The 27,597-nt window shown below is 39.8% G+C and overlaps 1 protein-coding gene across 1 annotated transcript in view; it reads right to left on the bottom strand.

Annotated features, from left to right (window-relative positions):
* Nucleotides 1–5,383: 5,383 nt before the first annotated feature.
* The window catches only part of LOC119883035, a 33,303-nt gene continuing 11,089 nt past the window's right edge, over nucleotides 5,384–27,597 (bottom strand). Inside the window, exons 2-12 of the mRNA XM_038693501.1 lie at nucleotides 23,497–23,578; nucleotides 21,831–21,931; nucleotides 21,509–21,671; nucleotides 18,865–18,965; nucleotides 16,056–16,141; nucleotides 15,647–15,863; nucleotides 13,970–14,085; nucleotides 12,469–12,580; nucleotides 10,525–10,726; nucleotides 9,595–9,900; nucleotides 5,384–5,620 (exon numbers count right to left, since the gene is read on the bottom strand). Coding sequence (XP_038549429.1) covers nucleotides 5,485–5,620; nucleotides 9,595–9,900; nucleotides 10,525–10,726; nucleotides 12,469–12,580; nucleotides 13,970–14,085; nucleotides 15,647–15,863; nucleotides 16,056–16,141; nucleotides 18,865–18,965; nucleotides 21,509–21,582 — 1,350 coding nt within the window. The 5' untranslated portion in view covers nucleotides 21,583–21,671; nucleotides 21,831–21,931; nucleotides 23,497–23,578 and the 3' untranslated portion in view covers nucleotides 5,384–5,484. The remainder of the gene's footprint in view (nucleotides 5,621–9,594; nucleotides 9,901–10,524; nucleotides 10,727–12,468; nucleotides 12,581–13,969; nucleotides 14,086–15,646; nucleotides 15,864–16,055; nucleotides 16,142–18,864; nucleotides 18,966–21,508; nucleotides 21,672–21,830; nucleotides 21,932–23,496; nucleotides 23,579–27,597) is intronic.

A 27,597-nucleotide genomic window follows, 5' to 3' on the forward strand; every position in this document is an offset into this window, starting at 1 on the left:
CTTCAGTGTTGTCACATGAAAAGATATAATCAATTTACAAAGATATGAGGGGTGTATTCACTTTTTTGAGAGACAATGGTATAATGCCACAGTTGGAGTTGGTTGAATGAAACTGAAGATGTGTGAATTACTGTCATTTTGAAGCAGATCATGGTGATTTCATCCACCTGTAGGTCCAGAGCAGCAAGGTGAGAAAGAAAATGGTGATGACCACACTGATGTGCATGAACAATCTGAACTTCTTTAGTGGAGACGGCTGATGATGATTGTTGACAGACATTTTGCCTCAATTCTGCAGCTTTAGTCTCATCTATGTGCCCCTAATTCTCATATTTTCTTCAGATGCTTCAGCTCCAGCTACTCAGACATCCTCAGTGGAGAAACAGTAATAAGAAGCGCAAAACTTGCTGAACAGAGAAAGAATTAGGGAATAAGAGCATGCATCCTCTCCAAAGACAAGAACCAGTCTAGAAGTCCTGCTCATAGTCTCAACAAACCAACAACCCCTTACTTACTGCAAAAGGACGATGTTTGGAAAAGAGGCAGAGTCATGGAAGAAAAAAAGAATGCTTTTTTTCAATAGCTTCCATGCCATGTGATTCAGGGACTCCAAGCAAATGCTGAATTGTACTACTACCCTGGGCAAGTGGGACACACCCCTTCATATTACATTTGAGATTTACTGATGAATTTATAGATGGTCCCTAAGTAACTGAGACTTTAGTTACGATTTCTTTGTACTGCTCTGTCAACATGAATTTCCCCTACGGGGTATTAATAAAGGTACATCTTCTTATTCATTGGGATGCTTTATTTCCCGTCATTATTCCTTCTTCTTTACTGCTACTGTTGGCCTATCTGAGACAGGGTGGAGTGTGATAGAGGTCTTTTTACCTCAGACTGAGACTGGTCCAATTTGATCTCACTCCAAACTCACTCAAAACGCAGATGACTCTTTCTGTTGCTCGGTATTTGTGCAGGTCTATTGGTGGTTCGCATCACTGTGGGCCGACTTACACAGTAGTACATTATATGGACAAAAGTTGGCACACCCCAGTCCCGATACTTTTGGGAGGGGCTGTTTTTTCATGGTGTAGTGTTTGCTAAGGGAAATCTTAATGCTACAGCAGGTAATTTTGACAACAGTTTGTGTTTGGCCTTTTCCTGTTTCAATATGACAATGCCCATGTGCACAAAGCAGATCCATAAAGGAATGCTTTTCCCAGTCTGGTGTGGAAGAACTTGCCTGGCTGCACAGAGCCTTGACCTCAAGCCTATCCAACACCTTTGGGATGTACTACAACAGAAATTTTGAACTGGGCCCTCTCATCCAACATGTGTGTTGGACCTCACAAAGGCTCTTCTGAACGATCAGGCAAAAATTCAATCTTCTAAAAAGCCTTCCCACGAGAGTGGAAGCTCTTATAGCTGCAAAGGGTGGACCACGGATGTAGTTGAGGTGTGTGTGTGTGGAAAATGAACTTGTTCTGAAGTGTTTCTTAGTGTGAATCCACTGAAAGCACCTCACAGGATCCAGTAGCATCATCAGAGCTACAGAGAACATGTGGCTGTTGAAGCAAAGTTATTATAAACTTTTTGTTTCCTGAATAAAAACACTCCCTTCTTCTTCACACTCTCTTTCATCAGCGTCCCCGAACCCCCAGACACAACACCCTGGCCCCACCTGGCGGGCACATTAAGACATTACTCTGAGTCAGTACAAAGAGCAAGCCCTCAGAGGTGAGCTAGAGGGACCAGGCTGTTTTTTCTGGCAGCGTGAATATTAATTTAATTAAAAAAAGACCTTTATGTTGGGAAAGTTCAAGTTCAAAAACTTGAGTGTCAAATACATCCATTTAGCTACTTGTACAGGACAGAATGAACAATACAACAATAAATAGATAGGCTACATAACAAACAGGCGTCACAACTCCATACAGAAAAAAATCAATAGCTCATAAATTGATAAGTTGTTACAACTGACGTCTTTTTCCTTCCGAAGTAAGGTAGACAACGAGCTACAACTGTTGACAATAAACTGGACTGGACCAAGAACACTCAAGCCCTCTACAGGACGGGCCAGGGCCGTCTCTATTTTCTGAGCAGGCCATGCAGCATCCCGGACATGGCTGAGGATATTTAATGAGTTGTGTGGGTAGATCCAGGGTTGGACTGGCAATCTGGCATACCGGGCAAATGCCTGACGCATCTTTGGGGCCAATGTAAGTAAATTATTTATTTATATAACTGTATTTCAAAAACTGGCCAATGATTGGCTCATAAAGCATGGACAGTGGCCCATTGGGTAATATTCTATACTGACATCACATCTCTTACTAGTCCCACCCCCTTTGCTCTCTGTTTCTTGCATTGCAGGACGGCAATGCTGCCGCCAAATGCGCGAAAACCACCGATATGTTTGCCGCTGGGGCTGCAGCAGCTTCAACATCAGCTGCAGTACCCTGCGTAGAGCAGGCAAAGGCGCTTAAAAGAGTAAAAGAGCTGTGGTTGCCACTGCCAGGCAGAGGAAGAGGCGTGTGTTAGCGAAACAGAGGGACAAAGTTACAGGGCCGAGGGAGAGAGAGAGAGCAGGAGGAGAGTGGAGGTGAAGTAGTAAGCATGGGGTAGCTCAACCTGTAAGGAGGGAGCAGGGAGGGGGGGTTACTTACACTGGGGACACTCTGGACATGTAGCCACCACTTTTTGAAAGCATTTGTTAAAAATGTTCTGAAAAACAGCTTGCGCCAAGAAATGTTGATTATCTAATAAAAATGCTATGAGAAAGGTTTATTTGCACAATAAGAAAACGTCTGTCCAAAAAAAGTAACTTTAGCAAAAAATAATAAGCCACTGATTACTGCATTAGATTTTCTTATATTTTAATATTGTGAATTGTCACCTGCCACCTGAATTTTGTGCTTCCCTTATAAAATTAAAGATGTTTCTACCATAAATTGGTGCAGAAAATGTCTCCAGAATGCAAGAAATTAAATGTTTAATGCTAAATATCTTCTGGGGGAGGACCTCCAAACCCCCTTATCAATTATTTTATCTATAAAGTTTTTTTTGTAATAGTACGTCTATTAAAATATATTCTTGTCTTGATCTTGTGGACACCAATCTTGTGCAAATGTTACGTCTCTGTGTTTCATCACACCCCTAATCTAACCCCCTAAATGGAACGATGTTGTATCGGTGAGGGGAGTCCGACCAATTTTGGTGGGGCGTCCTGGCCAAAAATGCCCAGTGCCGTCCCAGTCCAGCCCTGGGTGGAGCTTCTCTGTCAGTGGTGTCAGAGAGGAGGATGCTGTCAAAGCCACATGTCATCTTGGACTATGTCTCCCACCTTTCAGTTCGTTTTAACTTCTCCCTCAAAGTGTCAGTTTGAAGTCTCAGACTAGTGTAATACCTGACTTTTGGTGCAATTACTACCAGCACAAATTTGCCCCCTCTTCAGGATTTTACAGCTTACAGTCCTGATTCTCACAAAAGAAATTGTTAATACCCATTCAGGTATGTTGGCGGGTCCTTTTTCCTCCAAATGGCTTAGGTCCATAGCAATTGGTCGTTTGGTTAACTTCTTCATCACCCAGTTAGGAAGTGTGTAGGCTAACTTACTGTTCTACGTTGCTTTTGGTCAAACAAAAGAGCGCCGATCCCAGATGTGAAACCCCCTTTGATCTACAGGAACAAACAGTCCTTGCTGTACCAACTCATCATACAGCACAAAAGGGTTTGTCTCCAGAACGGTCGACACCCAATTTTAGATGTCTGTGAAACAGTTAAACAAAAGAATCCTTCTGGCACTAAAGAAAGAGGTGTCAGTTTCCTTCACATTACAAAGAGGAGATAAACAATGGTTTAATTAACATTCTAATGCAATTGTCTGGCCTAAAACCCCGCAGTCTTACATTTGAAGAAAAACACTGAAATACACTTCGTAAAAACTCCTGCTTCTTTTTAATTGTTTCCTAAACATACAGTCATGGATGGCAGAACATTTTCTGCAACTCAATCAGGACAAAACAGAAATATTGGTCATTGGTTCTGAATCTCAGACGGAGAAACTTAAAATGAAATTGCGAATGCTGGCACTAAGTCCCTGTGTGCATGTAGGTTGAACGTGGCCGAGGGGCTAATTTTTTCCAATTTTGTAGGGGGCGGTAGCGAGCCATTTTGCCACGCCCATGTGCGAAACCCATAAAATACGTAATTTTTCACCACTTCTGACATGTATGCAAAGTTTGGTGAGTTTTCGAGTATGTTTAGGCCCCCTAAATTGAGCTTACTTTGCAGAAAAAAAAATAAAAACAAAATCCTTAGTTTCAATAGGGACCTCACACGGTTCGTGCTCAGGCCCTAACAAGCAAATACATACATTATTCACAGATACACTGGATATTTTGAGCATGTGTTGTCCAATAGTCCAATACTATACTACAATATCACTCAGAGTTCAGAGAGCAGCTTTTGGGAGGAGATCTCAGAATGAGGAGCTGACTGGACCTGTAATAAGAGATGCAATTGTTACGAAGTACTTTTGAATGTTTGCCTCTGCTGATTGTGCCTTTTTAATTAATGTATACTAATAAGTGACTGTTTTTTTCGAGGTTGACAGCTGTTAGGGGGATTATTTATTTTTTTACTTTATTGTACTGAATGGTTTGTAGGTAATGTCTACTTTATCACTGTAAAGTTTAAACAAATCAAGTGCAAAATATAAATAAATGTGTATATAGGCTACTACATGGTAAAAATGTTGTATTATTTGGAACATTTTGTCAAGTTTGTGCCGAAAATCCACCCTGAATCCACCCTTCTGTTGGGATTTTTTGGATCAAAAGGATCCCAATTATACAAAAAAAATTTGAACAATACAAACTGAAGGTTTGATCCAGATCAAAACCAAGACCATAGCCCCCCCCCCCCCCCCACTATCGTCCATCTTGATAGTGTTCATGCTGCTCCCTGATAAAAGATACCTGCTGATGCATGTTCAGAAAACCCCCCAGGAAAACTGGACTCTGATGGTAACTTGTTTTAACAAGCTAGATAAAAGGTAATGCCCTGGCAGTGGAAAATAGCTTTGGTTTTATATTTGATTTGATTACATTAATGTTTAAGTTGTGATTTACAAGAAATATTTCATTGCTACTGTGTAAAGGGAATGCTGCTGGTAAAAAGCACCTTATTTGTTTAAAGTGTTTGCAAACCACACGTTATTAAACTTTTGTGTATATAACTGCACATTTAAATTAAAAGTGCGCAATTCACTGCTTTAGAATTCATTATTTAATTTTATGCTTAACAATGCCATTAAAAATTTAATTGTTGCCCATCACCATTTTATACACAAATGTTTGTTCATTTTTTCACTGCCCACATTTCTGATTTCAGAATCAGATTTCTGTAGTACGATGCAGATAAAGAGAAACCTGAATTGTATGGAATTAGACACACACACACACACACACACACAGGCTATTATACGCTGGTTTCATTTAGAAATCCACTCTCTTTGAGCACAGTATTGACAGTTTGTATGAGGTGGGTGCTGTAGCTCAGCAGTCGGTCATCATAAATCAGCTGGTCTGGTTTCAGCTCAGTTTTTGTCCCAGCTCTGCAATGACAGAAAGCAGAAATGCTAATGTTATACAAACTAAGCTACAAGCACAACTGAGTGCTTTAATATGACAGATTTCTTTTAATAATAATCTAAACTGGGATTGATTTAAACCATTGAATGTTTTTAATCGGGTTTCTACAAAGTGTAATCTTTATCTTCTGCTCGCTAAATTCTAGTGTGGGCGATAGGATGACGTAGAAAAAATAATACATTTGATTAAAACTCAACATTATCTTTTATTCATATTGTAGAATTCTGTGTAATTCTATAGTTTAAAATTGAATAAAACTGCATCACATTCTGCAACACCTCGACTCTCCAGGGACATATGCTAGGATCCTGTTCGTGGACTTCAGCTCGGCGTTCAACACCATCATCCCGGACATCCTCAGCACCAAACTCACCCAGCTCACTGTGCCAGCCTTCACCTGTCAGTGGATCACAGACTTCCTGACTGACAGGAGTCAGCAGGTGAGGCTGGGGAACATCACATCCAGCACCCGGACTATCAGCACTGGCGCCCCCCAGGGGTGTGTGCTCTCCCCACTGCTCTTCTCCCTCTACACCAACGACTGCACCTCAGGAGACCCATCTGTCAAACTCCTGAAGTTTGCCAACAACACAACGGTCATCGGCCTCATCCGGGACAGTGACGAGTCGGCCTACAGACGGGAGGTTGATCAGCTGGCTCTCTGGCGCGGTCAGAACAACCTGGAGCTTAACACGCTCAAAACTGTGGAGATGACCGTGGTCTTCAGGAGGAGCCCCCCCACTCTGCCCCCATCACCATACTCAACAGCCCTGTGTCTGCTGTGGAATCCTTCAGGTTTCTGGGATCCACTATATCCCAGGACCTGAAGTGGGAGCCCAAAACTGACACTATCATCAAGAAGGCCCAGCAGAGGATGTACTTCCTGCGTCAGCTCAGGAAGCTCAACCTGCCTAAGCTGCTGATCCAGTTCTACACAGCCATCATCCAGTCTGTCCTCTGCACCTCCATCACTGTCTGGTTTGGATCTGCCACCAAAAAGGAGAGGAGCAGACTACAACGGACAGTCAGGACTGCAGAAAAGATCATCGGTGCCAACCTGCCCTCCATTCAGGAGTTATACATTTCCAGAGTCAGGAAACGGGCAGGAAACATCACTGCAGATCCATCTTACCCCGGACACAACCTGTTCCAGCTCCTCCCCTCTGATAGGCGCTACAGAGCACTGTACGCCAAAACCAACAGACACAGGAACAGGTTCTTCCCACAAGCCATCACTCTGATGAACAGCTGATTTCTGACTCAGGGTCTGGAACAATTCCTGTGCAATAACCCAGTAACTCTGCCTCTAATCAGCCACCTGTTTACTGGTTTCCACTTATTATTTATTTATTCACCATGTCATATTGTATACTGTATACCAATACACCTACCTCAGGTCATAAGGTCATAGGTCTTATTTATTTTTTCCAGCATCCTTTGCACTATGCTCCATCACACTGTGTACATGTACGTGTACCTGTATATCATTTCCACCTTCAACATGTACATAATGAGAATAATAGTTTACTCTGGCATCCTTTGCACTCTGATCACTGCACTATTTGTCAATATGTCTATATTGTTTTGTTCATAGTGTGTATATTAGTGTAGTTTGTGTCTGATTTTATTATTATTTTATTATTGTGTTATGGTATTTTTGTACGAGTAAGCACATCGTGAGCAATGTATAATCCTGAGTCGAATTCCTCGTATGTGTACACATACCTGGCAATAAAGCGGATTCTGATTCTGAAAACTACACTGCTGACTGGAGCCTCTGCTGATGGTGACAACCAGGAAGGGATAACCAGTGACAGCTGTCTCAGATATGAATAGGTCCAATGCAGGCCCTTTTTAAGAGGGTTATATTCCTAAATTTTATCTTATCTTAGTATAGGGTGCGTTGTATTGTTCCATTAACTCCAGAGATTGTCTCGAAACCAATGATTAATATGTAAAATGTAATCAAAAAAATTTAAATTGGTTGTATGTTTACACCTGCTTTTAACATAATTTCCCCCACAAAACTCAACATCTCAGTTTTGTGGGACCTCAGTGAATAAAAAAAAACAAACATAATAAACCTCCGTTAACATGTCTCATCCTATTATTTGAATGGTCTTAAATGCATGTGCAGTAAGGAGAGTGGCACCAACTGAAAACACTTACTAAAACAACTCATGGTTAAATTTGTTTAATTCATTGTTTTTCCTTGCAGTTACTTGGGCCCTGAAACTCTGAGCTTATCCCTGAGCTCTGAGTTGATGAGCCTGAGGTGGGAAACTGAATTTTCGGTTCCAGAACAGCTGATCAGAATTAGTTCAATCAACTCTGAGTATGTTGAGCCTGATGGAAACGCGTGCGTGGGGATGAAAAAAAGCCTCATCAATGGAGCTCCGATACTACAATCCATCATGGCAACAGGTAAATAAAGGCAGAGCCTCCATTTTAATAGGCTCTAAAACGCAGGAGTAGAGGAAGGATCAATACTTTACCATTAGTACTTTACTAGTACTTTATACAGCGTTGCTCATCATTTACCAGACTGGAATTTCCTTCATTAATGAAAGTGCTGGAATTTTCCTACAGCCCATTATATTCAATTTAAATAGGATGGATATATTTATTAAGCTGTAACCCGACGGGACAAAATGCTGGTGGCAATCGGCTACCTTATTCTGAAAATAGGTATAGATCAAATATAAGACAGTTTACTCGTGAACCTGTGATTGTAAAGTCAGTCACACACAGTAGGTTAGCCTTTTTTTTTGCACTGGAAAATGTATCGATCAAACTAACTAAGAAAATCTTGCAAATTTTTTATTAACACACACATTCTGAATGGGCTATATGCCACTAATAATGAAAAACTCACTTTAAACATAAATAGTCACATTATCTCCAGTATGATAACTACAATAGGAATGTTCCAATCAGTGCGACTACAATATGAAAGATTACTGTTCATTGATCAGTTTTATACAGATTAGTTTAAAAAGTGATGTAAAAAAGTAATGTAGCCCACAGTAAATGTTTTCAGTGCAACTGTCCACAGAGTCACAGTGTTATACCTAAAGACAGACAGATTATATTCTGTGCTGAGGATAAATCCACGATGTGCGGAGATAACTCTCTGTCCATATCAATGACAGACTGATAATAAATTCAAGATTCATGTTTGGATAATAAAACTAATAATGTTGAGTGAATAATGAAACCTTCTCAGACAGCCGTCTCAGGTTCCGCAGGAGGGGAGGAGTCAGAGAGAAACTGATGGTTTTCCAACTTATCCTGTGAACCTAATACGGCTGAACGATTTTGGAAAATATTGCGATTGCGATTTAATAAGCGATTCATTTTTAAGCTCTTTACCTTCTGTATTATTCAAAATGGACAAGCAGTAAATCAGTTTATAATATGACCAACACAACATTAGATAGAACTACACTGTTCTTTCTTGTGTTGATGAATTGGGTAGAATTATTATGAGCAATGGTGGAGAAGATATTAAATTATAATAATATGAGAAAGATAATTTGAGTCAAGTCATGGCATTTAATAATATGATATAATATCATCAGGTCGGCCTACAGACCATAAGGAAAACTAACTCACCACAGTGTGTTATACAGTAAGCGCTCAATACAAAACCCACAGTTCAACCACCAATTAATGAATCCTTATCTCAGTTCAAATCTCCCAGGAGTCGGAGTAACTGATCTAGGGTTTATCTGACCTCGCTGTCTGAAACAGAAAACCCAGAGTTTCCCTCATCTGAGGCTTAACATACTCTATATTTTCACTAATCCCGCTTTCTGAAACAAGTTCCTGATCCAATTATGTGAAGGAATGGTTTCAGATTCACATTGTCCCAACAAATAACGGTGCAATCATGACACATAGGAATTGAAAAGGACGTAAACAACCATCAGTTTACCTTGTGTGGTACATCCGTGCTATATTCCTGTCAACCCAGGAGCAGTCGTTCTGTGAGCTCAGCAGTCCGTGGACGGTCGCAGAGAAAACACCTCGTGGATTGACAATGATCTTGTAGTCGTCGTATTTAGTCTTTTCATTGAGGGGTATGTGGTACAGCTGAGCCAGGATGTTCACCCCTGTCACATTGTTCCACAAAAGTTTGGAGGTGGGAGGAGAGAAATTTGTGCTGGGGAACACGTTATTCTCAAATATGTAACACTCATGGTCATATTTCTTTTGTAGAAGAGGAAAAAGTTCCAACCAACTGTAAATAGAACAATGGAAAAATATATATTGGTAACACTTTTTAAACACCACCCACATACACTCAGAAGCAGTTTTTAAACTATTTATAAATGCTTTAAGAACAAAAACCATACTTTACTATAATGAAGTATGAAGCACATATACACATGTTTTAAAGTGTTGCATTTGTAAACACCATTAAGTTCTTCTGTGAAGCATCAATTACTGCTGTATACATATTATAGATAATAAGATAGTTATGATTACATTAAGATATAATGTATTTAAAGTAGTTAAATCTATCAACCATTTTAAACATCTATGAATACAATCTAATGTGTATATAATAAATACTTTGTTGTTTATCCTTATTATCCTTATTATACATAGTTACTCATAACTATGAAATCTTTTAGCGTTTTATTACTCTGAAAAGGAAAGTAACACTTTATTAATGTTTACACGTTCTTATAATATCTTCTTATAATATTAAAAAATGTAAAGCACTCCTCAGGAGTGTGTGATCGGAGACTGTATTTCATATTGTCAGTGTACTAACTGTAAACTTGAGAACTTAATTTGATAGAAGGAATCATTTCCCAGAGGTCGATTTATCAAAAGACTCCCATAAAGAAAGTGCTACCTGTCGACTGTCTGCGGCAGAATGAGTTCGTCTATGTCGTGCAGGGCCACGTATCTGGACTGGTACATGTATCTGTAAACGCAGTCATTGAGAGCAGCAATCTGGCCAAAGTAGTGGAGGTCACCTGGGCCGTGTTCAGGAAGCCAGCCTCGAGATACATTCAGAAATCTGGACAGAGACCACGGAATCACCTCTACTAAACCTGAAAAAAACATTGAAAGAATTAGATTTGAAGGACATGTGTTAGCAGCCAAGAGGTTTTCGTTCACTTAGTACAGCTTTAATCAAAGAAACTTTTATTTTCTCTGCTGCAAGTTATCTTTGGCAGTATGGCTCTGTTTATTTATTATCCGTAATAATCTACAACTTTATTTTATTAATTACTTTTTTTGTAAATGTATTTATTTATGTGTGTGTTTTAATATTGTTGTCTGTTTTATTCTTCCGTTGCATTTTCTGCCCTATTTATTTCCTTCTGCCTCATTATGCAAATGAGGGGCTGTGTTTCAAGGGGTGAACTTCTCCCCTGTTGGTGGACCAGTCAGACGGGAGAGCTCTAGGCCTACTCTACCTGCCCACATCAACAAGCTTGCTCCTCACACAGTCAGATGGCTTTCTTCAGTGTGCTGAGGTGTTTAGCAACTCTATTTGAAGACAATACTACCAGCCATGTTTTCCTTCTTTTTCAAGTGGACGCTCTGACCTACAGAGTTTTCATTTAGCGACTTATACGGACACAGAACTGCAGGAAAGTGAGCTGTTGTTTCTGAGAGCCACATGGTCAGTTAACCGCAGCTAACTCTGGAGTGCACTCCTATTCGAGTATTTACGGTAAATACTCCCACAGGAGCAGCTCCTTTCTCTGCTGTTATCAGCTGCTGTTTCAACAAAAACGCCATTCAGGGTGAAAATTCAACCATGGTGTTGTGTCGATCGATGCAGTGACTTTACCTGCGGTGAGTAAGAAATATTATGAATAATATATGTAATTTGTTTAGCTATGAGTCCTAAAAAGTTGTTTTCCGCTCCAGCCTGAGTTAAAGAAAAGCATTTTTGGGATTAAATGGTCTTTAATAGCTGCTGCAGTGCAGGATGAACAGACCCATTTCTCAACTTATTATTCTAAATCATGTAATGAAGAAGAAGAAATGCATAACAAATCCTGGGACAAAATCAGATCACCAGATTTAGCTGCAGCTAGCTGACCGTGTGCTTCTCCCTATACCGCAGTTCTGTGCCATGCATGCAGCAAACTGAAAACACTGTCTGTCAGAGCGTCCACACGAAAAGGTAGGAAGACATGGCTGGTAGAATTGTCCTCAGACTGAAAGAATAAAACAGACAAATATTAAAACACACATAAATAAATACATTTAAAAAAGAAGTAATAAATAAAGTTGAAGATTATAACGGACAATAAATAAATACAGTAATTATTACAAAGGTGAATAAGTAAAGAAGCTAATTAAAATAAATATATACATTTGTCTCCTTGTATAATTAATTACTGCCTATATTTATTTTACTTTATTTTTTTGTGCTTTCAATCGGATGCTTATTTATTTATTGAGCATTTATTTATTTCTGAATTTGTCAGAAATTTGTCCTCCATACTACGTGCGTAGCTATGTCAACAATATTGCAATCTAGTCACAGTCAGCGTCTAAGGACATTGTCGTTGTCTCATCATCGTCTCGTTTTTGTCAGGGGAAAAAAGGTTGTTGACGAATATATTTCGTTTAGTTTCGTCTGATGAACGTAACATTACATGACACACAAACTCAATTACAAACCCCCACCGCACACACCTCAAGCACAACTTTTTAGCGCTCCATATCCTATACTACTTAATAGACATTTAGTGGCTCTGCGCACACTGTTCACACAATCACACATGTACCAAAAAAGTTTAAAGAAACATAATCCACTTCCACTGTATTTTACCTTTATGTGTGTAGTAGTCCAGTATGCGCTGTGCTTCAGAGCTGCAGTTGGTCTTATAGATGGCAACTCTGTTCACCCCCAGTAACTGCACCATTTCCAGACTCTGGACCAGCTACATGACAACACAGGTATTTTGTTGAGACATTCCAGGGACAAGCAAGAACAGCAAGATACGGTACAGTTCAAGGATGTTAAAAAACAAATCAGAAAAAAGGAATTTATTGATATTCCCAAAGTTATGGTCTTGACTGGTCTTGAAATAAAATCCCGAGTCCTCAATGTCCGAGACCGAGACAAGACTGAGTACAAATGCGGTCAAGTCAGAGACGAGACCAAGACCATCAAAAACTGGTCTTAAGACCAGTCTCGAGTAGGCCTACTACAACACTAGTGGAAACATTGCTTTAATATTCTACTTTTACCCTTCACTTCAACTGCTTCACTGCCTCCACTGCTGTCCGGTGTGTGTGTGTGTGTGTGTGTGTGTGTGTGTGTGTGTGTGTGTACCACTGTGTGTACGAGCTGAGCTTCGCCTTCGGTCAAACACACAGAAGAGAGGACAGAGCAGCTAGCATTACAATTACTTTTACAGATGTACATGATTGACATGAGGCACATTATCTGGCCGGAAAATCTGGAAAATCACAGTCTTTATTTGTGTTATTAATGACACTACTTTCCATGACTGTTCCAAAAGTTTTGGGATTTTATTTCTTTCCAAAACTTTTTTCAAATTCCATGAGTTTTCCAGGTTTTTCATGTCTGTACGAACCCTTCACTAAACAACATTTTTGTCATTGATGGGCCAGATAATAGACATGACATATCAGAAGACATATCTTATTAAAACCTTTAAATATCAATTTTGATTTCATGGGAATGGGAGATTTTATTTTTGTATGTTTCTTTAAATTCTCCATTAAATGCCTGGTCTGGTTTTTATAGAAGTTCTTTGGATGTATAAAACCTCTTGAACTCCACAGGGTCGCCCGCTTTAGCTGCTTCTAAGCTGCTTAGATTGTTAATACAAATATTAATGTTTTAACGTATGATCAATATGTCAGTATGAACATGCTACACATCGTTACATCGGTTAGATTCTCCACAATTCAATCAGTTAATTTAATGGAAACAACAAGCCAAAGTCTAATTCTTATAGATTTACTGGTGTAGGCCTACATGAGAAAAAAGTGCAGACTCTCATCACCTTATAAGCGCTTGTTAAGTCCGAATGGGTCCAATGCTGCTGAGCTGCTGAGCACTCGTGGATTCACGTCAAGGATGGTGTAGTGTTCAGTAACGAGTAACGCAGCGTTACTTGGATTAGTAACTAGTAATATTACTATTTTAGAAAAGTAATTAGTTACACTACTAGTTATTGGGAAAAGTCATATTATTACAGTAACGCATTACTGCCCAACACTGGTCAGGATACATTTTCCACTTTAAAGCAGGAAAAGAAGATAGGCCTACATGTAAAATCAGTGTTGTGGGACGTTACCTGCAGAACGTTTGTGAAATCAAACATTGCGGAGAGGCAGAGGGTGAAGTTGTAAGGAAAGCTGCCACTATTCGACTTCTGGTTCTTCACCTCAAAAAACTCTTTGTCAAGTTTATCTAAGGAAAGAACAACAGATACATTTTGACAATCACATTTCTTTACTGTACTCTTAAAGTACAATATGTTCAAATAGGAGGAGAATGACACACCTGGGAAGATACCAAATGGATCAAACACTGCAGACAAACACTGCATTGAAATACTTAATATACAGTAGGCTATATATTACATGTTGTCCAGTAAAATTGCGTGAGGTCTCACACGTTTAATCTACCGACTACACACGTAGATGGAAAGTTAGAATGTTAAGTCAACACTAACTGCTGCCTTGTAACTAGTGAAAATAGAGCTTTTGGGCCAGAGCCGGCTCATCAAGCAATAAAGTTATGACTTTTGTTGCACAAAAAGCCTTGTTCTTAGTTTTTCACACCCAAGTTGGAAATCACTGCAACCAGTTCTTTTTGTTATAGTGTACCGAGCACCTGGTCCGTACTCTGAATTCTTATCTGAATTTGCAGAGTTTTTGTCAACTTTAGTACTTAAAACGGACAAAGTTATTATTGTAGGGGATTTTAATATTCATGTGGACGTTGAGAATGACAGCTTTAGTACTGCGTTTATCTCTCTGTTAGATTCCATTGGCTTCTCTCAGAGTGTTCATGAACTGACTCACTGTTAACCACACCCTCGACCTTGTTCTGGTGTATGGTATTGAAATTGAACATTTAATAGTGTTCCCACAGAATCCCTCTTTATCCAACCACTGTTTGATACCTTTTGAGTTTTTATTGCTGAACTACACGCCATTGGGCAAAAATTTCTATACAAGATGTCTGTCTGATAGTGCTGCAGCTAAATTTAAGGATGCGATTCCATCAGCTCTAAATTCATTATCAAGTCACAAAGTAACGGAGGACTCCTATGCTAATATCAGTCCCTTCCAAATCGATCATCGATAACCTCATAGCTGGTTAGGGACATTGGTGGCTCAGGGACATATTGGTTGTCGTCGCAGGGGGAATCAAAACCGGGTCTCCCAAACCAAAGGCAAGCGTTTGCACCATAGCCACACCGTTTTACCTACTGAGAGTCGGCAGAGAAACCTCTCTCTGTATAATGCTGGTTGCAGCTATCGGCTGGTTTAGTTGTTTGCTAATCGAAAAACGACAAAGAAACGGAGATTTCACCATTCTCCCATTGTTCAAGCGTTTAAATGTGGATTGAGATTTTAACAAAAACAACCCCAGCTTAGTGTGGATGTAGTGTAATATATTCTTGAACTTACACGCAGATGGCGGATTAGGCTGCTGATCTGGACGCAAACACCCTCAAATAAAAGTTGAGTCAGCACTTTAACCACACTGTCTTTACTGACTGCACTGTTTCGGAAGTAATATTAAGAAATATGACAGTTATTACTTACTAACTTCAAGAGCTGACACAATTAAACCCTTAGCTGATCGACAAAAAATGAATCAGCAACTATAAATGATTATTGATTTATTGTTTATGTTATAACAAAAATGCCAAATATTTATTGCTTCAGATTTTCACTTGCGAAAATTTGTTGCTTGTTTTCTCCTTTGTGACAGTAAATGAAATATCTTTGGGTTTTACCTTCAGAGTCGTCTGCAGCAGAGGTCACAGCGATATGAGATGGGGTCTCACAGTCTGAGGGCACAGGACACATGATGTCTGCTGTCCCGTATTTAAACCCAAAGTGATCACTGTGGAGGCTGGTGACGCTTTTAGAGATGTGCAGTTTTTCCTGGCAACAGAGATGACAGCGATAGGCTTCTGTCTTTTCCCTCAGCATCACTGAAATAACACGAACCTGACACCAGAAGACAAGAATATGGATGTTATTACAACATCATGGCCAGCATGTAAACTTATAACCTACCATTTTATCAAGGCACTTTTAATTGTGGACAGAGAACCCATTTGTATTATTGCCATGTTGCATTCACTGAGCATCACAAGGAGTAAAACTTGGCAGAACTGGTGCCCTGCTCTCTTCACTGACCTCATTTTGTCCTGTGCGGTGCTCCCGATAAGCTGATAACAGCACTGTCTTCGTGCTTTTGACTGCCACCTTTTCTCCCTCAGGAACTGCATGCGTGAAAAATGTAAAACCAGTTGGTGCATCAGTTGTCTTTCCACGAAAGCTACTAAGCTACATGTGCTATCTGCCTCTGCGTATCTAAAAATACAAAGACATGGAGGGACTTGTTGCAGATATTGACTGCCGTTTACAGTAGCAAATAGCGCTGAATGTGCTTTACACCCGCACCCCGTCAGGCAGACTCTGTGCAGACTTGTTTATCTCACAGTGAGTGAAAACTGCGGCCACAGTGGGACCGAACACATCCTCCGAGACCGACAAGAGGCCAGTTTAACTGCGGTTTAATAGGGAATACAGTAACGAGGTGGTTTTCTTTCCGGGTTTGGCTCTTGGCACCACAGGGTTGAGTTAACTAATAGGACAGCCAGCTGCACAGCTAACCTAGCTAACTAGACAGATCCAGTCCGCAGAGATGGGGTCTCTCGAGTTTGAGACTCGGACTCGAGTCGCAGTTAAGTCGCACACACAGTGACTTCAGACTTGAGACTTGTCTTCAAAAGATTTCAGACTTGACTTGGACTCGAGGTGCGGGACTCAGGAACGATGTTTATTTTTGGGAAACGTCTGATGAGCTTGCTGCGTTACCTATAACCTGCCTACATGACACAACTATGTATCTGCTGCGCACCGCCACATGCGAGAGACACCGGCAGCTGCTGTGCCATTCATCATAAACTTTTGCTTTAAAACTTCATACAAGACCCAAAGAAGCGCTGAATGCTAAATAGGTTAGTAACCTAAATAGGTTAGAAAACAGTCAGTAGCTCAGCATTGGCCATCTAACGTGAGCTTGCTTCTTGCTTTAGCTACGGCCTACGGGAGTTTAACTCTGACTGCCGTTCGTTATGAAAAGATGAATGAGCGTTTGTTTACTTGCCAGACATGTGGTAACGTTAGTTGATTAAAGTAACCATTTACCTCTCACTGGCTGCCTTCACGTTAATTATTAAGCTTGGCTGCAAACAGGTTACAGTTTTATTTTTGCTAATGTAAAGTTACAGTTTATTTAGCTAACGTTACACTGGGTTTGAGAGTCTGGGGTGGGGGTTTACTTACGGTAGTTAAAAAGCCGTCATTAATTGCAATGCACATTACATGGTTGTGCTCTGTATGTAAAAACAGGTTACATTTACAGAATTCTTTATAGCTACGCAGTGTTATAAGCAGCCTGGGTTGAACGCAGCAGGTGATGCAACATTTATTATAACCATAAGACTTGACTTGGACTCTACTTGAAAGACTTGAGACTTGACTTGGACTCTAGCTCAAAGAATTGTGAGCATCTTTTAAACACTAACACCCTCCCCAGGTGCTCCCTGCTCCCAGTCCGGGCTGAGCCAGCGATGACCGCTAGTTGCACTACTAGCTGAGCTTATTAGATAACAGCAACCAGTCACGCTTTCTGTTCATCAGGAAACTCCGTAAATCACAGAGAGGCGGGGGGACAGGACCATCTAGAGCTTGTTTCAGACAAAGGCTGAAATGTGGGCCTGCATTTAGAACCTGCATAAGATAGATAAGATTTTTTGAACTTTGATTTATGCAAAGCTATCAGAGGCGTCGCAGAACTACAATATGATAATTAATAAGAGACTTTTATCTGAAAAGACTTACAATTGCTATACACATCAGAGGTTGCGCACTTCTGAAGCAGCTTTGGGGGAAGTGTCTTGCTCATGGACACATTGGTGGATATGTTTCTGTTGGAACTGAACCTGGGTTTCCCACACCAGAGGTATGTGTGGTATCCACTGCACCATCGCCACCCTTTATAGGGCTGGAAATGCAGTATAATAGGGACCTATTATACTGCATTTCCAGCCATTTTTGCTTCTCACCTGTAGTCTGTACTTACTTGATGTGTAGAAAAGGCGTCATTTGATGCGTGAATCTCATAAGAAAAAAGAATGACCGACATTGTGAGGTAGGTGGGTGTGTGGGTGGGTCAAATAAACTAAACCCGAACCCTTATCTGAATCTAAACCATGTAGTTTTATGCCTAAACCTAACCAAGTAGTTTTGTTCCCTAAACCTAACCAAACTGCGACTCCTTCACAACGTTAACCACGTCTTTATTATTGTTACCATGACAACAAAGATCACCTAACAATTGGTAACCTGACCTCTGAAGTAGCAATAAATGACACGCAAAATGTCCTTAAAAGTGGGGTGCTATTTATACGTCATCTCATGTTGGTCAAAACATTATTTAACATGAATACTGGGCTTCCATAGTAACGCTTAGCAAAGTGTTTTTTTAGTGTGTATTGATAACTGTATTTGATACAAAATGTAGAGAAATTCACCATGCCAATGTTTTTAACAGATGAATGTTTACCCACCTTTCTACTCCACTTTTCTGATTGATGTAAAATATACCCTGTTACTACGCTGTACATCTTACATTCAGATCAGTCTTGGAATAGACTGTATAACACTTATGATAACATTTTGAATCCCCCAATGTGAAAAAAAGTAATAAATGTTATTTCCAACATCAACAAAACAGAAACAGTTAAAGACAGTGAATTAAACGATTGGGACTCGAGAGGCATTATGAGAGAGAAGTTGAGGAACAGGAAATAGGAAATTTGATTATAAAAAGCAGCTGAGGAAAACAGGAAGCGATAGAAGATAATTTCTTTAAGACAGATGTCAGATAAAGATATTTTACATTTCAGTGAGCAATATTCAGCGTTGGTTAGTTTACCTACATATCCTGAACCACAGTGTGGAGGGAATTTTAGTTGCACTGGCTTCTTAGTGGGGGCTTTGTAGGACGTGGTCAAGTTCTTCAAGATCCTCTCAAGCCTGTGTATCCACAGCAAATGATTTTAATGAGGTCATACACATTATATATATATTTGCATTTTCTTAACAAGAAATCTTCAATTGAAGTTTAAGAAACAATTCAAGAGGAAAGAGAGTAGGAGACTGATTATAAGGCCTATTGTTCTGCTAATATTTGTAGTCCTTTCACAGGAATCTTGAGTTACAAATAAGTCACATACTTCATAAGTACATGATTATTTATTCATTAGGTCTGTTTCCATTCACTTTGTTGCATTTTGTTTAAATCAGTACATGAATGTTTCCACCTAAGCCAAATGTAAAACTTTTAAAAACATGTCAGGTGTTTCCACTGTGACTTGTAACCAAGGTTATTTTTTAAATTTCAGTTTAGTTTTAATTAGTTTTTAACGTGGATTTGCTAGTTTAGTTTTTATTTTTTGAAAATGCTTAGTTTTAGTTTAGTTTGTATTAGTTTTAGTCTTCAGTACTAACACAGTCTAAAAAATACTACAAAAAATGAAGCACATGCAATCTACAGTATAATTTCTAACCTACAGACAGGAAAACCCTTAGAGCAAACTACCCCAATCCTACTACCCAGTGGTCCCAAGAAATTCATTAAATCAGTCTCTAGGTTTATCATTCTTGGTTAAAGAGGTGAAATGCAATTGATGGACAGCTAGGAAATGGGAAGAAAGTGGAGGCTGCCCTTGGAGCCACAAACAGGTCCCTAGCACCCTGAAGGCAAGTATGACTGGAAAGCAGTTATCTTAAAATCTAAACCTTTATTAATCAAAAATAGGTATTAAAACTATGTGAAGCACAAAGAGACAGGTTGGCTGAGATATATAAATATAATGACCAGCAGACACATTAACCCAGTGCAAGGGGAGCTCACAGTCAGTGTTCTAGGAACAAGTTTATCCCACACGCAGGATGAGCTCTAAGCCAGACCATCATAACAGAACAAAATAAGGAAAAGAAAACCACCAAGACAGTGACTCAATACCTGCAACCCAAACTAAACACACCTCTATACAGTTGTTGCATTCATAGTATTTTCTCTGTATGTGTAAAAGACAGAAAACATGTTTAAATCCCACCAACTACACAGCTAATCCCTACCTGGGTCTCTTCAGCTAATTTAGCGCCCCCCTAGCGTTACACGGGGCTCTCCTCGTAACAGCGGTTGCCACCTGCACCACGCTGCAGCCAAACACCGCCCTGACCCCGGGCTCTCCTGACAGACAAAGTGGCCGGACAGCCACATGACACGCATCATGCCAGCTCTCATGCGGAGTGTGCATGGTGCATGCAGGAATGTCCACCAGAGCTGTTGCCCGTGAATTGAATGTTCATTTCTCTACCATAAGCCGTCTCCAAAAGGCGTTTCAGAGAATATGACAGTATTCAACCGGCCTCACAACTGCCGACCATGTGTAACCACACCAGCCCAGACCTCCCCATCTAGCATTTTCACCTCCAAGATCGTCTGAGACCGGCCACCCGGACATCTGCTGCAACAATCGGTTTGCATGACCAAAGAATTTCTGCACAAACTGTCATTAACCGTCTCAGGGAAGTTCATCTGCATGCTCGACGTCCTCATCGGGGTCTCGACCTGACTCCAGTTAGTCGTCATAACCGGCTTTGGTGGGCAAATGCTCATATTTGATGGCATTTGGCACATGCTCTGGATCGGCGTACACGACAGCATGTTCCAGGTCCTGCCAATATCCAGCAACTTCGCACAGCCATTGAAGAGTAGTGGACCAACATTCCACAGGCCACAATCAAAAACCTGATCCACTCTATGCGAAGGAGATGTGTTGCACTGAGTGAGGCCAGGCCCCCCAGACCACCCCAATACAGTGAAACTGCACATTTTCGAGTCTGACTGACTTCAGATAACACTACTATTTCGGCAAAAAATCCCACCACAAATCCAAACACATATTAACTTCAGCAGTTCCAGTAAAGTGCAGCTCACAGTTCCAAACAGAGAAAGGTTGCGCTTCAGTTTTTTGATGATTATATCAGATGGGCAGAATTGATTAGCGCACAGCATAGCGTCCTAGGCAACGGCCTATGTCACCTATGCCACGGCTGGTCCTGAATGTAAAGGTTTCCATATACTGATCAAATGATATGCTGAAGTAAAAAGGTGATCATTGATTGAGGTTTTTGTACCTGAAGCTTCTAGGTAAATTCTGTTCCCATAAAGACCATTACCACATAACCAAATCAATATGAATCAGAAAACTAGAACACCACTTCAAGAGCAGTAAGAAATCCAGAATTTCCTGTAAAAAGGGTGACATTTATATATAGTATATTTAAAATAATGGGGAAACATTCCTCTGTAACTGTGTATAAATACAGGATAAGCTTGACAAAGTGAGTGTATATTTAAGTCACAGATTTTATTTTTCACCACCTGTGGTTTTTAATAGGGACAAAAAGGAATTGCAATATGGACCCTCCATATCTGAGCCACATATAAGGCCACAGTTGGAATTGGATGATAAAGTGAAGCAGATCAGACCAGTGATTTCACCCACCTCAATATCCAGTACAGGGAGAGAATGAGGAGGATGGCGACTATAATCATGCGTTTCTTTTGTTGAAATTTCATTTGTGGAGGCTAATCAAGGTGGACATACATAATGCCTCAGTTCTGCTGCATTTGGCTCATCAGTGTCTCCCTGATCCAGGCGCAGAAACCTGGAAAAGCAGAAGTACAGTCCCCTCCAAAGGTATCAGAATGGTAAGGCCTTTGTTTTTGTTGTTCACTTTGGGTTAACTCTCGTCTCATACTCATCTTTTGATCTTAAACCCAAATGTCTTCAGTGAACAACAAAAGGCAAAAGGAATTTGCCTTACCGTTCCAATACTTTGGAGGGGACTGTAAGTGATTGATGCTTATATTTTCCTCACATGCTTCAGCTCCAACTTCTCAGACGTCCTCAGTGGAGAAACAAGGCCTGTAGGGAATACAGTGTTCATTTCATTCCACAATAGGAGATAAACTGAACAAATTAACATCCCCTTATTGCAAACACACAAAACACAGGCAGCACTCGACCTAACATTTGTGTCTAGTGCATTGGCAGGTTTAAGCACGTGGAGTGTGATAAAACATACTACAATAGGAAGTGATAACTAACCTGTAATATCTAAGTAAGCTGTTATTGAAGGTTATTATAATAATGAAAAGAAAATTCCCAGATAGAAATTGGGCAAGGCTAACTGGGGTGCTTTCCAAGAGATCAGTGCAAACAGATGCAGAAGCAAGGTGTTGGGATTGTTTTATAGAGTTTGGCATATTGGCCTTTAGCGTGGAAACGAGCTATGATAGATAGATAGATAGATGATGGTAGAGCTTATAATTGGGTTATGAACCTTTTATTTGAAAGTAACCGGTGCAGAATACTCCAGTGTATATCGGGTGGAGAATGGGACTCCGCAAGGTAGTGTGTGTAGCCCACTGTTATTCAATATAATGATAAATGACATCTTCTCTTATGTTGAACAAAGCGTAGGGAAATATTTGTAAGCAGATGACGGGGCTGGGTAAGAGGCTGCAAAGAGTCTCAGTCAGTAAGAAAATGCAGGCAACAATGGTTAAGGTTGAAAAATTTGGCAAATAAATGGGGATTTATTTGTAGCTAAAACACATGTTTCACAAGGCGGCATAAAGTCACACCTATTTCCCTGACAGACAATCTCTTGAGCAAGTTAAAGGTACAGTGGGTAATATTTCTGAGGACCTATTAACAGAAATGCAACATAAATCCATAACTATGTTTTCAGTGGTGTGTAAAGACCTTGCATATTAAACCATTATGTTTTTATTACCTTAGAATGAGCCATTTAGATCTACATAACCGTGGGTACTCCCTTCCATGGATGTCACCACGTTGCGTCTTCATGTTTATCGGAAAACGGACAAGCAGCACTACAGAGCATGTTTCGTCACTATGTTCTTCTTGTTCTGCTTCTGGTAGAATTCATGCAGTGTAGACACTCATCACCACGTTGAATACATACGTTTGAAGAAGAAGTAATAATATACAGCAGGGGTCGGCAAATAAGTGTTGCATTGTATCAACCGTTAGATGGTCGTTGAGAATATAACGCATAATATTTGATCCTGTTGTTATGGTGTTCATTTAGCTCAATCAGTAAAGCACTGGACTCTCACCTGTGTGTTCGATCCCACCTCAGGACAATTTTTTTCTCTCCAACAAATGGTCTCTGCAGCGACTGTGTTTCAGGCTCACATTACTGCGTGTGCTGCACTGTTTTGGTTTCGGTTACATTTAGGGGAATCACGTTTTCTGACAGCTCTTTCAGAGATGTGTCAAGCAAGCTACAGACACTTTTAACGCTGTTCAGAAGTTTTCCAAGTAAAAGCTCTCAATTCAACTCCAAGTAAAGCATTACAGCAAACAAGCTGCTTGCGCTTTTATTTTGCAGGCAAAACCACTAATGATCAAGTTAATGTCACATTAAATTGCTGTGGAAGTTCAGGTTAACGGCTACTTACGGGAATTTTCAAGAGGGTCCAACTGCAGACCTCCACTGTGGAAACACTTCCGGTGCAGACCTCCACTCTCAGGTCGGCTCCACTGTCAGGACAGGCAATACATACAAAAAATACAATATAAAATTGTGCGATTTGACAGGAAACGTATTCAAAAATAATAAATTTTAATCATGCAGACACTTCTCGGGGAAGGGATTTTGTTATTGAGTTTGAGTAAAGAATTTATTTAATTCAGGGTTATTAGTTCTACATTAACATTATTGGGGAGGGGTTTACGCAAGCCTGTATTTCTAAAGGCCCAGGGTGACCAACAGCGACAGATCTACCAACCAATCAGATGTGATTGAGGATTTGGTGATGTCATTTGTTTCACCCAGTGACTGAGAAACTAGGTCGGGTCGCTGCCGCTTTTCTTGTGGTAAGTAGAGTCGTTAACACCTCCACCAATTTCTTAATAAATCTACCTAAACAAACCTCCTTTATTGACTGACTACTCTCTACTGTCAATAGACACCTTTTGTCCTGTGTCAGCCACCGTAGCTGTCCTACGCTCCTTGAAAGGGTAGGGGCAGTAGTAGGACAGTTGGTTGCAATTCGCAACCTCACCGCTAGATACCACTAAATCTTACACACTGAACCATTAAAGCAGTTCAGGGTTTAAAAGTCATGAAATCAACACAACTCTGTGAAGGCTTTTAGTTTTACACGACAATCTTTCGGCGACACCAGAGCCCTGAAAGACAGGCATACTACTTTCACTTTCCATTAGGCTAATGGCAAATTAAATTATTATTTAGTTTCTTCAAAGCAATTGTAGGCTACGCACTGAATAAAAATCTTAGTCAGATAATCAGTGGATTGGTGGATCGATGTCTGACAGATAACTTTTTTAATTGAATTTCACCAGTGAAACTAATCTTGGCTTTCACTCAGGTTACCAGCTTTAATTTATTCAGGAAACAATATTTTTGATCTGCATATGCAGATGGACAACAACAGTCCTGTTGGGCTTTACACATGACGCACAGACAGAGTTGGGAAGTAATCGATTACATGTAAAAAAAAAAAAAAACATTTTTTTTAAGTAACTGTATTCTGTTACAGAAAAAAAAGACATAATCAGATCACAGGTACAGTTTGTAAAATCGGGTATTACTCATAGGGATTACTTTAAGCAGAATGTTTCCATAAAAATGGAATCTGGCATACCGGGCAAAGATGCATCTTTGTGGCCAGTGTAACGTAAATTATTTATTTATTGACCTGTTAAAAGAAAATGGGCCAACGACCGGCCCATAGAGCACAGACAGTGGCCTATTGTGGCCTCTGTTTCATGCGCTGCGCGGGCTAAAAAAAAAGTCTTCAGACAGAGGCCGCCAAATGCGTGAAAATAACCGATCGGGGTAGGGTTAACCGGTATGTTTGCTACTGGGGCTGCAGTACCCAACATTGTGCAGGCACAGGCACTTGAAGGAGTGAAGGAGAGCCTTGGCCACTGCCAGGCGGAGGAGGAGGAGTGAGACAGCGAAGCAGAGTCACTGTGATATTGCTGAGGGACAGAGAGAGCAAGAGGACAGTGGAGGAGAAACGGTAAGCATGGAGTAGCTCAACCTCTAGGGACATGTTTAAAATGGCAGATGTTGTCCCTATCACCTTTTGAAAGCATTTGTAAAAAATTGTCTGAAAAACAACTTGCAATAAGAAATGTTAATTAATGCTATAAGAAAGGTTTATTTGCACAGTAAAAAAGCTAGACATAACATTCATATTTTAAATATAGAAGAAACATCTGCGTTGTCCAAAAAAAGTAACTTAAGCTAAACAAAAATAATAAGCTACTGATTACTGCATTATATTATATTCTATTTTTAGATTCTGAATTCTCACCTGCCACCTGAATTTCCCTTTATATAAATAAAGACTTTTTTCACCACATTTCCACCATAAATTGGGGCAGTAAATGCCTCAAGAATGCAGGAAATTAAGTTTTAAATGCTCAAAATCTTCTGGGGGAGAAACCCCAAGATATATTGTATATTATATCACTAAATAATTTTTCTAAATAGTATTAAAATATGCTCTTGTCTTGTTCTCATGACCCCAATCTTTTGCAGTGTCACGTCTCAAGTGTTTTGTCACACCCGTAATATGAGCCCTTAAATGTCCCCACCCCTTTTCAACACAAAGTGATGCCCTTGTGTAGAGAGATGATTATCTCAATTAAGGTCAATGATTATAGCATAATCATAACGCTATTATAAAGTGAGACTGTCACCTGGTGATTCCTCACAGCGCTGCATAAGCTATTTGAGATTTTTTTCGTAGCAGTCTTAACTGAGATGAGGTTATTTTGTCAGAATCGCGTTGGCTAATACCACGCTGCTGTGAAAATGACTTGTACACTCTAAAAACTATTACTGGGAAGAAATTAATTTTATTGGTGAATTTTATTTACACTTAAAAATATTACCTAATATACCTAATGAATTTAGTAAATGTAAGTAAAAAAATTAAGTAGATCTGAATATAAAAATTTAGTATACTGACAGATAAAATTGAGTAGATATAATTAAAATCTTAGCTCAATGTAACAGTAATACTTGAGTAGATATAACTGAAACAAATATTCAATGTTATACCTGAATTCAATTTATATTTTATCAATTATTAAAATAAATATATGTTACATGTACTTGTTGTTTTTTTTTAGCTATATTTACCCTTTATGTCTAGGAGTACAATACACTTCTAAAAAGCAAAGCAACTGAACACATCACATTTTAATTAGACATTTATTTGTGCAATCACTTTACAAAATGACAATATAAATTACAAATGACATATGTCCACACTATAAAAAGTGAGCTCAACTATGCGTATTAGTAAGCTGCCTCTCAAAAATTGAAAAATCTTAACAAATGAACAGCTTTAATGCCTCTTCTTTTATTCCCTCATATAAACCACTTCCCTACTTTCTCTTGTTCAGTGAGAAACGTAAGCTCTGGCTAGGATTGGAGATATCTGAGATATTGTGGTTTTTAACTGCCCATGGGGAGAATGTACTGTACATGTGAGATTCTGTACATTCATTAAAAGCCATGTGAGGTCTCTTCTCTTTCGTCTCGTCCCTTCCTTAGCTTTCACCCTTGCGGACTTGACTCACAATGCTTATCAGAATGCACAAATTTGATTGGCTGAGCAGCATCACATGAGACGATTGGAAAACATGCGATTAGTCTGTGAGTTTCCTGGGCCGCTAAGCCAGTACAGTAAATGCAAGAAAAGCTGTTAAAGAAACGCTCCGTCACGAGGTAGTAAGTCTCAATTATAAATCGGCTGTGGGTCTGCGGTCCGGAGAGGACGGAGTCTGGGTCCGTATCCGGACCGTGCTCCGCCAATTAGTGACCTCTGGAATATGACATTCATAAGTATGTTTTCATTAGGGTATAATCACCTATAATGAGCCTTTTTATGTGTACAGACATTACAGGTTCTCTTCCTCAGACTCCGCCACGTTACACCGTCATGTTTCTACAGTAGTGGAGAACAGAAAACCAAAGGCTGGCTCTAGGTAGGGCCAAGTGTGTAGGAGAAACTGGCTGTTTTCACACACAGGCAGTCTGTTTTGCCTACAGGATTATTATAAATCAACAGTTATAGGATATTTTTCTGTCAAATTTGTCCTTGATAATTTCTTTTCATTGGGTTTAATGATTATGATAAAACAAAAAATCAGCCCTAAACCCCATCTAGCTGACAACACAGCCCTAAAAAGAACACCAAAGGAATGGCACCTTCTTCTCACCCTTTTAGACACTTCCAACACAGGTTTGCACTGCCTGTTACACGTTCATAACGTTTTCAACTCCGTTTTTGTCATGAAAAAAACTCACGTTTTGGACGTGCGTTTTGATGGCTATCACACATAAAGGACTTCCAATTTCATTCAAAAAAATGCACATTTTGGACGTGCCTTTTAGGTGAACGGAGTAAACTGTAAAGTCATTTATCAAAACCAGTATGAGTTATTTCATTAAATTTAAAAAAGATCAATTCAGCCCAGGTTTAGAATGTGTCTAGTGCAGCAACAATAAAGCAAAG

Source organism: Micropterus salmoides, unplaced genomic scaffold (genome assembly GCF_014851395.1).
Source record: "Micropterus salmoides isolate LMB-PRFRI ecotype aquatic unplaced genomic scaffold, ASM1485139v1 Ms_hic_scaffold_3, whole genome shotgun sequence".
Taxonomy (NCBI): domain Eukaryota; kingdom Metazoa; phylum Chordata; class Actinopteri; order Centrarchiformes; family Centrarchidae; genus Micropterus; species Micropterus salmoides.